Below are 14152 nucleotides of genomic sequence, written 5' to 3'. Positions count from 1 at the left end.
ACTTCYTGACTTTACTAGGAATTCAGGTCATCAACAAAAAAATAATTCAAATGTGATCCCTCACATTGGCTATTCAAACACAAGCAAAGCTGGGGACTCATCCTGCTTTTTTAGAAGAGGGCTTTTTTTTCTCTAATTGTACAGCAAAGCAGATTACGCTTGTAATTTGCATTTTGTATACTTCAGCGACTGTTCAAGCAAAATTCAAAACAAATACGCACATGTGAAAAACAGGGAGGGAGGCTGATGGCTTCCCAACAAGGAAGAAAAAAACTCTGTTAAGTAAACAGACAAAAAGGGAGGAATCGTTCAGGATTAATTATTCCATACATGAACCACAGACAGATTGGCCMGAGAGCTGGGTGCTGCTCAGGCTGCAGCGCATCCTAGGGAAGAAAGCAGCTAAAATTAGCATGCTTTAAGGAAATAAAGACAGTTTAGTGTGATTTTGATGCAAACTCTTCTGCCAGTAACTTCAGGCATTTAAGTGTCTGCTTAAAAAAAAAAAAAAAAAAGTGGAAAACTTTCCTGGGGAGCAGTAGGGGCTCTGTTTTTCAGGGAGCAGCATTAGGTGTGTCCTGTGTGTCACAGGGGGGCTTCAGGTGTGGCTCCCTGGTGATATGTGGCCTGTTGGTGTAAATTTTCATGTCTCCAGTTGGTGTTGTGCTGTAGGAGCAGAAGGGAGTCCATGGGCACTCTGTAAGCACTGGGACAAAGCCAGTTCCTAACAGGGATGTGAGAGAGGGAGCGCTGACCTGGCAAAGCCGTGGGTGCCGTGGGCAGGGCTGTGCTGTGCCTTGGCAATGTCAGCGTGCCCGAGATGGCTGRSYRGTCAGGAGCAGGCTGCAAAGCTCAYTCACCAGCCSAGAGACCARMCACACAGTTGGGTCAGCCTCCTGCCAGGGCTGGCACCTGCAGGGTGACACCGGGCACAGAGCCACCAGGGCTGCTTTCCCCRCCAGGGCTGCGGGGCTTTTCCTGGCCTGGCTGAAACGCCTCTGCTGCTGAGTGTGAGGGAACAAGGTAGAAACCAGGCTGGGCATGGGGCAGTTTGCATTTTACCCCTCTAGAAACCCTGTGAAAACCTCCTGCCTTTAGCAGGGCCGGCCCCCACTTCCCCCGTGTCAGGGACAGACAGCCGGCGAGGCCCCRAGGCGAGCTTGGACAGCCACTTGGCTTTCTGCCACAGCTCCTCCATCAGTGGCTTTGGCAGCTCCTAGCAGAGGCTGCAGGCGTGACTGCCAGTTTGAGGAATCGCGGCGTTAGCCATTGCACTGTAAAAACAAACAGCAACMACGGGGAGGGTGATGTAGCAGGGTGCCACAGAGCTGCCAGCTTCTCGCCCAGCTCCGAGCCCTTCCATGGCAGCAGGGGAACAGTGCAGCACTGGGAGCTGCTCAGTTTGGGATGGGTGAGCTCCAGCACAGAGCACCAAACCCACTGTCAGCTCCTTACCCGGGAGTGCAGCGCTGAGAGAGGGGAGGAAACTCTCACTGTGTCGTGCTGTTGTCACACCRTAGCACACACAGGCCAGCACCACTGCTTCCCTGGGCTGCTTGCCRGTGTTGAGGAGAGGTGCAAAAGCGGGGCATGCTGGGGAAGGGGTCAGGCTGCAACATGGAATGTGTCTGCTGAAGGGAGGSTTTGGCAGGACACTCATTTGGGGCAGCCACCTTGGCCATCTGCAGGGCCAGGTGCCACGTTTTGGCAAATAGCTGCCTGCTCGTGGCCACCTCCACACTGAGCACCCAGCCTGGCTCCATGGCTCCCGGTGCTTTCAGTGGGAGATCTTCACCTGCCCAGCCATACTTTCCCTCCTAATCTTCATATGGGAAGTCCAAGGAATGTAAGAGGCTCATCTGTGTCCCCAGTTTGGTGATGATTCTGTGGGGGTCTGCGGTGTGCACTGTTGGCTGCTGCTGGGGCAGCCCTAAGGCAATTCCAGAAAAAGGTCCAGGGCTTCCTGCACTGCAGAGGGAGACCAGATCGGGGAGTGGCAGCTTGTTTGCTTTCTTTAATGCTCAGCTGTAGCCAAAGCACTGTTTTAATTTGAAATTTGGCAAGGATTTATCCCTTCTGTAAACTAAAGTAGTCCTGTGTTTCTGGAGGAGTGGGAAAGAGAGRAGTGAGGTGTATTTTCAGCTGGAAAAAGAGCAGTGGGGGATTSAGAGGGACTGTTTGTGCCTGGAGCCTGTGCTGCTGCTTTGAGAAGCTTCTCCATTTGCCGAGGGTGGGAGGTGTCACCCCCAGCCCCCGGGGCTCCCAGCCAGAGGAGCAGCGCTGTGCAGCTGCCAAGCAGAGCGGTGTCAAGGCGAGGCCACGGCGGCTGCTCTGCTGTGTCAAAACAAAATGATGTGTGTTGGAGTCATACTATTGCTGTGGAGAGAAGAGGACTGGGAATGAGCAAAGAGAGAAAAGCAAGGATGAGAGCAGAGCCGGAGCTCTAKCTCTCTCTGCCAAGACTGGGAAATGGCAATTTCTGACCCCATTTTCCTGGCTTTGGCTGCATTTAATATTTCAGACCCTCATGGGCACTATTTGGCAGCAGAGCAGCAGTGTACCTCCTACGCTCCCCTTGCTGGGCAGGGTAGCAGTGGCCAAGAGGGATGTTGTAGCAGCAGGAGAGAGGGGTGAACATGTAGCTGGCTGCCCTCAAGTCCTTTCCACAGTGGGGAAACAACCATGTGCTGCTTATTTCCCCAAAACTAGCAATTTGTTTTTCTTCCTCCTACACACTCTGCTTCTTTGTCCCAGCAGCCACAGGCACATATTACTGGGAAGGAAAGACTGTAGGTAGCAGAGCTCACAAATCACCATCACCCAGAGCCCATGGACCCCTGCAGAAAGTGGGGAGCAGGAGCACAGGGATGCTGGGAGTGCATCTTGGGTSCTCTCCTGGCCAGGCTATCCTATGCCAGAGCAGCTCTAGGCAGGCAATAATAAGATGTGGAAATTACTACAAGTTTGATATATTGTTTGGGAAAGGCACCTCCTGCTGTGAGGCTCATTTTGTTCACCCAGAAACACTCCAAGAGGCACCACTGGTCTGCTCTCATGCTCCCCTCATCCACCCTGGCAAAATCCCTCCCACCCCTGCTACTATTTTAAAATAGAGGTAGACTGAAGCTCTTTAATCTYTGGAAATACTAATTCTCTCCTGCTCTCCCTCCATGTGAGTTCATACTGACCTGGTACTTAAATCAGTCCTTGTCTTTGATTAGAATTTTATCTTTCTTTTTTCAGGTCCCATAAATTAGCCTTTTAGCTGGCAGTGCTCTCAGATCCTACAGATAACAGCCTTTCTCAGCATCTGGCTGTTTCCAGCATCATTGCTAATCTCATCTTTTGGCCGTGCTGGCTAGGTGCTCACAGCCATCATTTGGCACACAGACTTTAAAAACAGCCTTTCACTCAGGAGAAATCACTTCTCATATTTAATTACCTTTTCCCCCTAACTTTCTTGACTACCTCTCTCTGGTATATTTTTTCCCTTTTAAAATGCAAGGTGAATTGTGCCTGGAACATGCCCTTTGAGGAAGCAGATCACAAACAGAGCCGATGCATGTTCTTCCCATTCTGCCCTCAGTTTGCAGTTYTTTTCTGGGGACCATCTTCGAAGGGAGTTGCCTTCTGTGGCCTGCTGAACTTGTGACAGTATTGCTGAGACTTGTCCCAAAGGAGCCTAATTGATGACAAACACCAGGCTAAATTCTGTGACAGGCTAGATTCTAAATCATCTCCACTAGGAACTGAACTGAGGCCACCAGTTTCAATTCCCACAGACACCCACACAGCCTGAGCTGATTCASTTAATGACTCGAGAAACTCCAGTGTGGAAAAAGAAATGTCAAATTGTATTTTTCTAAAGCTTTCCAGAGGGTGTAGAGCCCTGAATGATAACATACAATCAAATAGCARTGAAATGGCATGTGGGGAACAGAAGAATGAGGGCCTGAGGAGAAAGGAAATGGGCAAGTAGGAAGGTRTTATTTAAGCAGGACTTACAAGTCATATTAGCATGGGGAATTGAGCAAATCACTAGAAGAGTAAATAAGATTCTGGGCTGGGCTTTTTGTTCTCTCTTTTCAAGTTTTCCTAGTGCTCCCTCCTTTCAGGCTGGAAGGACTGGTGTTCTTTTGAAAGTCTTGATTAACCAATACTTTCTTATTTCTGGCTTTTCCCTCAAGGTTACCCTGGGAAATACCAAAAGGATCAAATCACTAGCTTRAGCTCACACAAAATTTAGAGCAGCTACAATATGGAAAGTCAAACGACTTCCAACAGCTTTTCTCCACACATGGGCTCCTCGGGCAGACTGTCATCCAGTTTTGACCTTTGCTTGTCTTTGAGCAACACAGTTCCTGTAGGGCTGTGTGGGTAACATGGATGACAAATCTCACTGCTTGCCTTSCAATGAGTGACTAGCAGTGCAGACATCTCCACGTGTGAACTGCTTTGCAAGTTATTTTTCCACATGTTTGGTTCTAAATGTTTGCAAGAGGCCCTCAGGCAGTTCTCCCAGCCCTAAGATGTTGCCATCTGGGCCTGTCAGTTCGAGAACTGTTGAGAAATCATGTGAACTCGCTCCAAAAGTGAGGATTTACAGAAGGCAGTGTGCACCTATGTTTCTTCAGCAAGGTACCCGCAGCCTTGAGTCAGCTTAACCACCTGACTCACTAGAAGCAGAACTCATCAGCAGTGTCAGGCTTTGTGCCTTCCTGTTGCCAGGTTCGCTTGAAAATTCAAAGAAATCYCTTAATCCTTTGGGTGCAGATGCAGTTCTGCCTGATGAGTGGGAAGGTATCATCAGTACCAGCAGAAGATTGCTGCAGTCAGGTGTCACACGGTGTAGGGACAGCAGGGCTTTCAGCACAGACCCTGCTCTGGAAGTGAACCTTGAAGTGTTGCTGCCATGGATTGCCTAACACACTTGTCTGAGATAGCAAAAAAATGTATTTGACAGTTCAGAAGGCCTTTTCAAGTCTTAAATATCCATGCAAATATGCACAAATATTCTTTTATAAGGTTTTGAATAATTTCATTGTACATGTCCTTTTAGGCACAAGTTACATTCTTTGGTTTTGGTGGTTTATCAGTAACCTCTTTAAACTCTTCTTGTCGTTTTGGCACAAGACTCAAAGTATTTTGGTTCCAGCCACAACTATTTCCAAGGTGTGACTTCTATCGCTTTCTAGTCCCTGATTTTTGCATTCCTGATCATTTCGAGACACCTTCTCAAGTTGAGGACCCCAAGTTACAGTCAGCTTTGAAAACTCTTGGCAGATTGAAATGAAAAGACATTTTCTTTTRGAAAAGTGGAAAAGAGCCATGGTAACTGTGCGCAGAGAAAATGACAGGAAGACTGCACAGGAAAATAACTTACTTCTGCTCAGATTATAATATGTGCATTTGGTTATTAGTCCTTGGTCTGTGCTGAGCAACAGAAAGAAATGTCACCACTAAAAGGAATTTGGATCAGGRGAATATTGACACAAGGACCTAGATATGGACACTCATTTGCCTCTCTCTCCATCTCAACCAGCTTTTACATTAAAGCATATAATGATGATACATGAATTCTTCAAATTACTATGAAGTTATCTGAAACCCAAAGAGGAACTGGGTCATTGAAGTTCTATATCCAGTAAGATGTATGGGGAAAGATGAAAAGTAGAGTGTATGCTAAATGGATCCAGCATTAGTGGCAAGTAATGACAGGCACAAAGATCCTATTTGGCAGTGTAAGGGTAATACCCATGAGCATGTTAATAGTGAATTATGGCCATTATGGAGGCACCAGTGACAATATTTTAGTGCTATTCAAATTGTCTGGTTTCTTTCCTTTTTGCTTACCCTTTTCTTCCTGAAAGCTGGTCATTTGGTGGTTATGAAATGTGATGTAGTGTGAAAATCTTTTCTCTCAGGTGTGCAAGAGTCTTCATTGACTTTAGCAAGGGAAGAAGACAGAGTTCCTTCTCCTTCCATAAGGAAGAGCCTCTTAGTAGTTTAACCATTACTTTCTTCTGGCTGGTCTCACAATCCAGAGACCAATGGCAATGATGCCTCCAGAAGATCTCTTTTAACAAATAGTGCTTCCCATTTTGTTGTTCTAGTGAACTTCCCAAGAATGGAGGATGACTTTCCAAGCTCTGAGCAAGACTTTGAAGACAACGATGATCCAGGTTGGTATGCAAATGCCACATGGACAATTCAGCTGTGGCAGCTTGTGTTTCAGTATCAGACACTAAGATTACTCACAAACCTCAGCTATAGTGGTGTTAGGAGCTAGAACACACTTGAGAACATTAACTGAAGTGGTGGCTTAAGATTCAAAGACATTAGTTTTCTTTTCCTGTTTTCMTTTTTCAACAGCCAGCAACCTTGCAAAGTCAATATATTGTATTTGTGTTTGGACAAGTGAAACTGATCTTTTAAGCATTAATTGCTGCTTGCATGGCATTTTGACTTGTAAATGAAGAAAATTAAGTCTAAGACCTGTGACAGATTGATTCCATAGTTTTGAACCCAGTGGCACTGCAAGGGCCAGAGTTTCAGTGCGTGTAAAATGTTTGCACCCRATGTCAATAGTCTGATGTGCAAAAGTTAATCAGGGTGCCTAACTTTCTCGTGGTTTGGTGCTTCACATTATTTCTAGGGTTAATGAATCTTGCTGAGGTATTCCCATACACATACTTGTAAAGCCATCACAAGTCCAAGTAAGAAATGTATAAAGGTGAGGGGGGAATAAAAAGTGATCCCTGGATAATAAGTGCCCGTTCCACTGCAGATTACTTTGGATCGGATAGGAACGACACACTGTTCTCTACTAACTCTCCAGGAACCCCGAAGCTGGACAAAGAGAAAAGCTGGCTATACACKCTGGATCCCATCCTGGTGACCATCATAGCAATGAGCTCCCTCGGYGTCCTCCTTGGGGCCATCTGTGCTGGTCTGCTCCTCTACTGCACGTGCTCGTACGCCGGGCTGTCCTCGCGGAGCTCCACCACGCTGGAGAACTACAACTTCGAACTGTACGATGGCATCAAGCACAAGGTCAAGATGAACCACCAGAAGTGCTGCTCAGAGGCCTGATGGGTGCCTGGGGATCACCCTTGGCTTTGTGCCGGTGAGGTGGGCTGGMAGGGGGTACTTTTTTGCTGTTTTCTATGGGAACTGAATGCCATAACAGGGAATGAGGGGAGCAGGAGGAGCGAGGGGAGGCACTGCTCCTGTCACCAGGTCCTGCTGCCGGGTCACACTCCACTGGGACCAAGTGGCTTTCCTGCAAACCAGACTGTGCTGGGTGAGGAGAGWCTGAGCCCCTTGTTTCTTGGTTCATCTTCATCTTCTGCTGATGYGAGTGGCTGGGATGTGATGAGGGAGCCTGGTTTACCTTTTGGATGTGAGAAACTAAATATTGGTTGTTATTTCCCACCTCCTTTCTCTGGTGAGTTGCTGAGAAGGCTGAGGGATTTCTTTAGAAATAACACACACACACACACAGACACACACACACAAGGAGCCCCTGTCCATTTCAGACTCCATCCAGATATCGTTGTAGGGATTTGTGCACTTCACACTAAGAACAGGAAGCTGCAGTTTGCAGTCCTGAAAATGGAAGCATGTTGTTACCTTCAATCTTCCTTCTCCTGGTAGCAGGGGAAAGGTGGGATACTGGCTTTAGTGTCAACAGTAACAACAGCACTTTCTGAAATCATTAAGAAAGAAAATAGAAGGGAAACCCTGTGTGTAGAAGCACCTCTTTGAGAGAAGCTGAAGAGCCTTAAAGTGATTTGTGAATAAGAGCCATTTATTAAATCCAGATCTTTGATTGCARCAGCTGAGGCCTTCATCAGGAAGGCCTTTATTTGAATCTCCCACCCCTCTTGAGCCTGTCAATTTTCTTTTTTGCTATAATGAGAAAATTGCAGCAAACAAAATATAGAGCCTGTCAGGCTGCTGGCACTTAGGCAGTGGCATTGGGAAAGGGGCTTCACTTGGGGTTTGACTTGAGGTACAATGCCGAGGCCTCTCCAAAGTGCCAGGGAGGGAAAATGAACAGGGAAGGAGGCTGGAGCCACAGTCCTGGGGTGCCTGGCCATGGTGCCCACTGGCACCCCCTCACCTTCCTGGTGCTGCCCTCTCTCAGGAGCTGGGAGATGTGAGCTGGAGCAATCAGCACCACTGGACCAAACGGCTGCCACCATGTCCCCTTCGGAGCAAAGCTGTGCTGCTCCTGATCAGTAGCAAAAACCCCAAGTTCTATCTACGAGCTGTGTTATTGTTTTTTTTTTTACTTTGAACAAGTGCCTTAGAAGAATTATTTTTCCTCCAGCTGATGATCAGTGCTGTATCAAACAGCAAGTGAGGCCTTCATCCTTCCCCACAAAATGCTCTTCTTCACCACTCTCTGCCAGGTAGAGTCTAGCAGAAATCTTGTCCTACTTTCAAATGGTCTGGCTACATTGTGTGGCAGCTGTTACCTCTCCACTTAACCACTGTGCTGKGGGAGAGGAGTGTTATGAAAACAATTGAATGGAGAAAAAGACTTCAAATGCTGAACCCCAAACCAATGCCTTCATTTCCAGTTCATTACAGATGAATCACCTCTATCAGCTTGCATATGCATAAACAAGAAATGTTTCTGTCACATTGGGTTTGCTCTCCCAGGGGCTGTTTGGTAATACTTGGCATGTGGTAGTTTTACTTTTTACCTGGCAAATAGTTTGGGAGTAGAATTTTTTTTTCCTCACTATGATTGACAAAGGTGTGATGTGTTGTGAAGCCCAGTTTGCCCAGCCCCACAAACACATCGTGCAGGAGTCCAGGTGTTTGGGGACACAAGCAACATCTGGAGAGGAGATGAGCATGGACACATGAGCAGTGCCACAGCTGGTCCTCTGTACTGTGGGAATAGGAACATTTGTCTATTGTTTCWTTAAGAGCTCCCTCAGAAAATAAGTTTTTTTAGGAAAAAAAAGCCCTTCTCGGCTGTAAGAACGACGCACATGTACTGGGGGAGCAGATACAGCATCTACGTCATCAGAACAGCCACGATTCATACACACACGCAGAGATGCACACACACAAAGGCCTTCATTTTTTTAATTCACACTGTGCACCCGACAAAACAGCAGTAAATGTGTCTCTGATTCTYCTTTCGAATCACCTTATTTCTTTGGGCATTTTCCACAGACAGATTCCACAAGGGTGTTATTTTACTGTACAAAAGAAACAGAGGCACTGAGAGGAAATGTACCAGACCATTTCAAAGCTGGATTGCTGCTGCTCTATGATTTTACCCCCTTCAAATCACTGGAGAGGGGAAGGATGAATGGAAAAGGACCATACAGTAGAAAAGCCAATTTAGGCAAACAGTAGGTGAAAATATATAATTAAAAAGGTGATGTTATGGTGTCTAGTAGGCATACAGAGAGAAGAGTTCATATATACATATATTCAGAAATAGTGTGTTTGCACACGCACGTGAATTCTCTGTATGTATCGTGTATGTGACATTTCGTGGGACTAACTCGTGTTGATGTATCTCTTGATCTGGGGCAGGAGATCACTGCTGACCTTGGCACTAAGGTGGCACGGGCCCAGCACAGCAGCCAGCCCACACTCTGGCTTGTCCCAGCAGCCGGGGCAGAGCCCGTGTGCGCTTGCCAGGCGCRACAAGGCCGATAATGCTGCACAGCCTATACCTCACTTACCTCTGCCGGGTGCTTTACTGTTCTACGGAAAACTGTGTTTGATTGTAACTTCAACAGGGAGCGGGGGAAAAGTCATCAGTGCATTCAATTCRTTGCATCCTCCTCTGCAGATAGATTAGGTTTGCTGATTGCAATTCCCTCTGTGAAATTCAGAAAAAAAAAAAACAAAACTGCATTAATGCCTTTGCTTAAACAGGCTTTTGCCTCCACAYGCTTCCCATGGCAGGACGTTGCTAATGGGCTGGCTGTAGTGCTGGGTGACTTCACTTTGTCGGAAAGTGCAGGAGGTGAGCATGGGAATGAAACCATTTAAGAAATTTTATGCAGAAATGGAAATTCTCCAAGGTTTGCAGTTCAAGGTATTTGATCATTCACTGGCTGAGCCAGAACTTATGGACTTAAAGAGCTTTTACTGTGATTCTTCGGTGTAACAAACAAAAAAAACAAAACAAAACAAAAAATAAAACTGTGTTTATATGATTTGTACAAAAACCTTTTAAAATTRCTATTTAATAAACATTATGGTAGAGATTATGTTTCAGTGGCTTTTTTATTCATGAAAGAGCAGCAACAAGGAATCCAAACTGGAAGAGGGCTGTGGGTAATAGAAACCCCAGGGAAATGAGGTGAAAGTGAGGCACACAGGACCATGTCTACTGCTCTCCTTTGCTGTGCAYTTTCCCTTTGGATTACCCCAGGCTGCCTGGCACACTGAGGTGACACGAGGTTTTAACACAGACCCAATGCACACACACAGCCTCTCCTATCAGAGCTCAGGACAGCTGGAAGCTGCTCTGGCCCAAAAACAGCACCTGAGAGCAAACCCCAAAGTGGATGTAGGTCCTTTCCCGTTACCCTGTGCCACTGTGCAATGCCGCCAGTGATCCCAGAGAGGAGTGCAGTTTTAGACTAAGAAGAACATCATTCAGAACTGAAGTGCACTGGTGGGGGCCAGCCCATCACAGTTTGTCCMCCTCACAAGGGTGCAGGTAGGGTACCCCAGTGTATCCCTGTCCTGTTTCTATGAGCCTGCCAAAATGGGCAGTGACTGGGATGGGCGGCTCTGCAGCTCAGTTTCAGCACCATCCTCAGGTATCGCAAAGACAGTGGGAACTCCTGGCAAAACCCAAYGCTGAGCCTGGCTCCACACACTTGTCTTCTCCACCCTCTCTCCGCTCCTGGTGGCAGCCTGGGCYCAGGGAATCCTCACATCTCACAGAGATCCCAGCACCCTGCAGCAGGCAGCCTGGAGCCACTGCGATGCTGCAGAAGGGAGAAGCTGTGGGGCTGAACCTACAGCTTGGAAACTCTTGCTTATTTATGGGCACCCTGACAAATGAGAGCCAATCCATCAAGCCCTGGGTACCTTGAGAGAAAATGAAATTTTGCTGCCATCTCCAACACGGTGACCCCCCTCCTAAAGCTTGTGTGTTAAAGAGGGTCTTTAAGTGATGAAGGGCAGCTGGCAGTTTAGATGAAGATGACAGTAGCTGCAACCTTGACAGCTCTCCTCTCACCCAGGAATAAAGAACTGATGTGCAGATTGATACCTGGGGGAGAGGCTGTCAGGGAGCAGGACGGAGACGGCAGATAAGCGACTCAATCAGTGTCAGAGCTGTCCTGCCGTAACAGCGCCTGTAAATCACGGCGCTTTAAGGGGAGCCTCCACTAATGCGGGAGCAGAGAGCAGGTAATAGAAACACGGCAGGCAAAGCAGATGTGTGCTCTGGCACAGGCTAAAAGCCTCAGAGCTGGGCTGAAACTGCTGCCTGAGCACCAAGAAGAGGCAGGCACCCACTTCAGGAAATTGAAATCTTCAGGCTTTTTTTTTCAGCACAAGATGGCATTGCACTTGGRTGGGGCTGCTGTGGAGCCAGCAGGATGGGGTGGCACATTTGACATGCACACAAAGGTACCCCCTGCCAGCAGAGGCTGGACTCTTGGGAGCCACGGGAGGTGTTTCACGCGGCACAAAAGTAATCAGGGTCTGAGCACGCTAATGAAATCKATTTCACCATTCTCAGGCTACTCCAAGATGGGGATCCAGCCACTCCAGCACATCTCTAGAGCTGATTACAATCGTGTGCACACCCTTGCTGTTTCTCTCACTCCCTCTTCTTTCTAATATTCTTTTGCTTTTGGGTTTAATGGGAAATCTTTTCAAATAATGACTTGCTCTCTGGACAGCTGGAGGCTTGGCAGTGAGGGGAGCCATGGGGCTGAGYTAATGAGTGGATTCCTAATTAATTGCAGGCAGGTGCAAGTGGAGCCTCCCGTTGCCTCGCTCTCTTCTGTCTCTCTCTGAAGAACGCCTCTGTCTGCTGGAGCCTAGCACTAGCACCAGCCGTCCAACGTGGCTGAGCAAAACCTGGTGCCAGCTTTGCCGTGGACAATGGCTTTGGCAGGCAGGGAGGCTGGTGCTCCTCCTCCCTGAAGGCACCACGGGGAGCCTGTCCATTGCAGCACACAGCCTTTGCATCCATAACTGCCAGGCTCCCTAGACCATGATGACCAGCACCCGTAAGGGCACCTTCTCTTCACTGGGAAGCTGCCAATGGCCCCTTCCCATGAGAGTTGGATTGCTCTGTTTGCTGTAGCTGCACCAAAATAGTTCACTTGCACAAATAGTTCACCTTCCCATTTTACACCCCAAATGGATAAACCTACCTGGCTATGAGAGGTGTTGGTGAACCCTCAAGTGCTGACTCCCGGTGAGCTGAGCACTGGGGCCCTCACTGCAGCCAATGCCACGACTGCTGTGTCCCTGCTGTGTCCCTGCTGTGTCCTTTCAGCCTTACTGTGGCTGCTCAGCAGAGCCCTGTGGTGTAAATACAGAAGGGTGACAGAGTTTTGGCCTGTATACATCTGTAGCAAAATTTGCATTGAATTCAATAGGTCCCTATTGTCACTCACAATGATCAGGTAGGACCAGGCTTTCCTATCAACTCCTGTTACATGCAGTGACCCATTTGAGGCAACAAACTCACAGTGTCTAAAGCAGTTCAATGGGAAAATAACTAACCCTGACTGCATTGAGAGGGAATGACTCCTCTCCTGTGTCATAACTCAGTTGAACCACTAATATCCAAAATGGAAAGCACTGAATTAAACACTCAGCAGCTCTACCCATGCCTTGGCCTGGGTGCCAAAAATCAAGGGAAGAAATACAGCTCTGCTTCCTTGTGCTGCTGCAGTGGGTGGAGGGCTGCAGGGTGAGCCAGCCCTTGCTGGTGGCTCAGGACTGTTTGCTGCAGTAGACTTCACTAGCATTTCCTTGGTTAAATATTTACAAACCTTGAGGAAATAGCTGCCCCAGATGTTGCTGATAATTTCCTATCAGGTCCCTGCTGGCGCTGTGCAGAGTTTCTTTATCAGCCTTCGGATCAGCTGCCAGTCTCATGCTTAATAACAGACTTGACTTCTTTACAAAAACTGTCAAAATTGCTAGCACTGCTTTTGCCCTCCTGGTCTSTCTGGTTCGTAGGGAGTAACTCTGCCCTGGCTCCCAGCCCAGTTCCCTTTGCAGCCCTGGAAGCACGCTCCCAAGCAGAGTGGCTTCAGCAGAGGCACAGGACACCTCCTTGATGGGCTGTGTTGAGCAACATAGCCCTTGCCAAATGTATTTCAACCTCATATTTTAAGAAGACATTCAATGTGCTTACCAAGGCTGGGGAGCCTTTCACACCACAGCAATAATCCAGCGCTCAGCCGTGAAATCCTCAGCACAGTGTCACATCCATCCCTTTCAGCAGAGAAGTTTTATTAACTTAGGGTGTGAAAAGTTTTGGAGAGCAAAAGTCTCTCTTCCCTCTGAGAGAAATAAGGATGATTTAAGCAGTCTGGGTGTATTTGAGATGGAGAGTGAGTCCCCCAGCTGACACATCAGAGGGAAAAACTGTAAGCCGAGGCTGCATTTATTAAAGAAGGAAGCTGAGGCTGTGCAAAGCCAACCTTTCCAAGCACTCCACGAGAGCATTTTAATAAAAAGCACAACAAGCCCACAACAAATCATATCTTGAAAGAAAAAAAAAAAAAATTAAATTCCTGTCAAGGTTTGAAGAATCGTTTGAGCTTAAGGAAAAGCGAATTCCTTCTCCTCTCCCCTCCCTGCCCTCCTCTCCCGTGCGTGGAGCAAAGCCATGGCAAACGCCGCCTGTGACACACCGCAAATCACAGCGGAGAGCGGGGGGGCTGCCACCAGCCCTCCGCGGGAAGGACCACAGAAGGATTGAAGCTTAGAGAAAATGGAATTTATAGTCAGAGCATTAAAATATTAAAGGGCCTTAAAGAACAGTCATGAATCTGATTTCGGAGGGGGGTGGGACACAAGTCTCTCATCAGGCAGAGACAAACGGCTGCTGGACTTGACAACTCACATAAATCTGGCAGAGGAGAAGAAATAAAGCCCAATCAGACCCAAAAGAAAAAAAAAAAAA

At 47.6% G+C, this 14152-nt stretch overlaps 1 protein-coding gene across 3 annotated transcripts in view; it reads left to right on the top strand.

The window, feature by feature from the left end:
• Nucleotides 1–9886, top strand: part of NRP2 (neuropilin 2) — an 88991-nt gene extending 79105 nt beyond the window's left edge. For 2 of the 3 annotated variants that reach the window (XM_057372860.1, XM_057372858.1), the window contains exons 16-17: nucleotides 6114–6182; nucleotides 6788–9886. In XM_057372860.1, the coding sequence (XP_057228843.1) occupies nucleotides 6114–6182; nucleotides 6788–7092 (374 nt within the window). In that variant the 3' untranslated portion in view covers nucleotides 7093–9886. The remainder of the gene's footprint in view (nucleotides 1–6113; nucleotides 6183–6787) is intronic. The other variant, XM_057372861.1, reaches the window with a different exon arrangement.
• The last annotated feature ends 4266 nt before the right edge of the window (nucleotides 9887–14152 follow it).

Source organism: Malurus melanocephalus, unplaced genomic scaffold (genome assembly GCF_030028575.1).
Source record: "Malurus melanocephalus ecotype Western Australia unplaced genomic scaffold, MMel_1.1 scaffold_180, whole genome shotgun sequence".
NCBI classification, from domain to species: domain Eukaryota; kingdom Metazoa; phylum Chordata; class Aves; order Passeriformes; family Maluridae; genus Malurus; species Malurus melanocephalus.
This window is presented reverse-complemented; position numbering and strand designations above follow the sequence as displayed.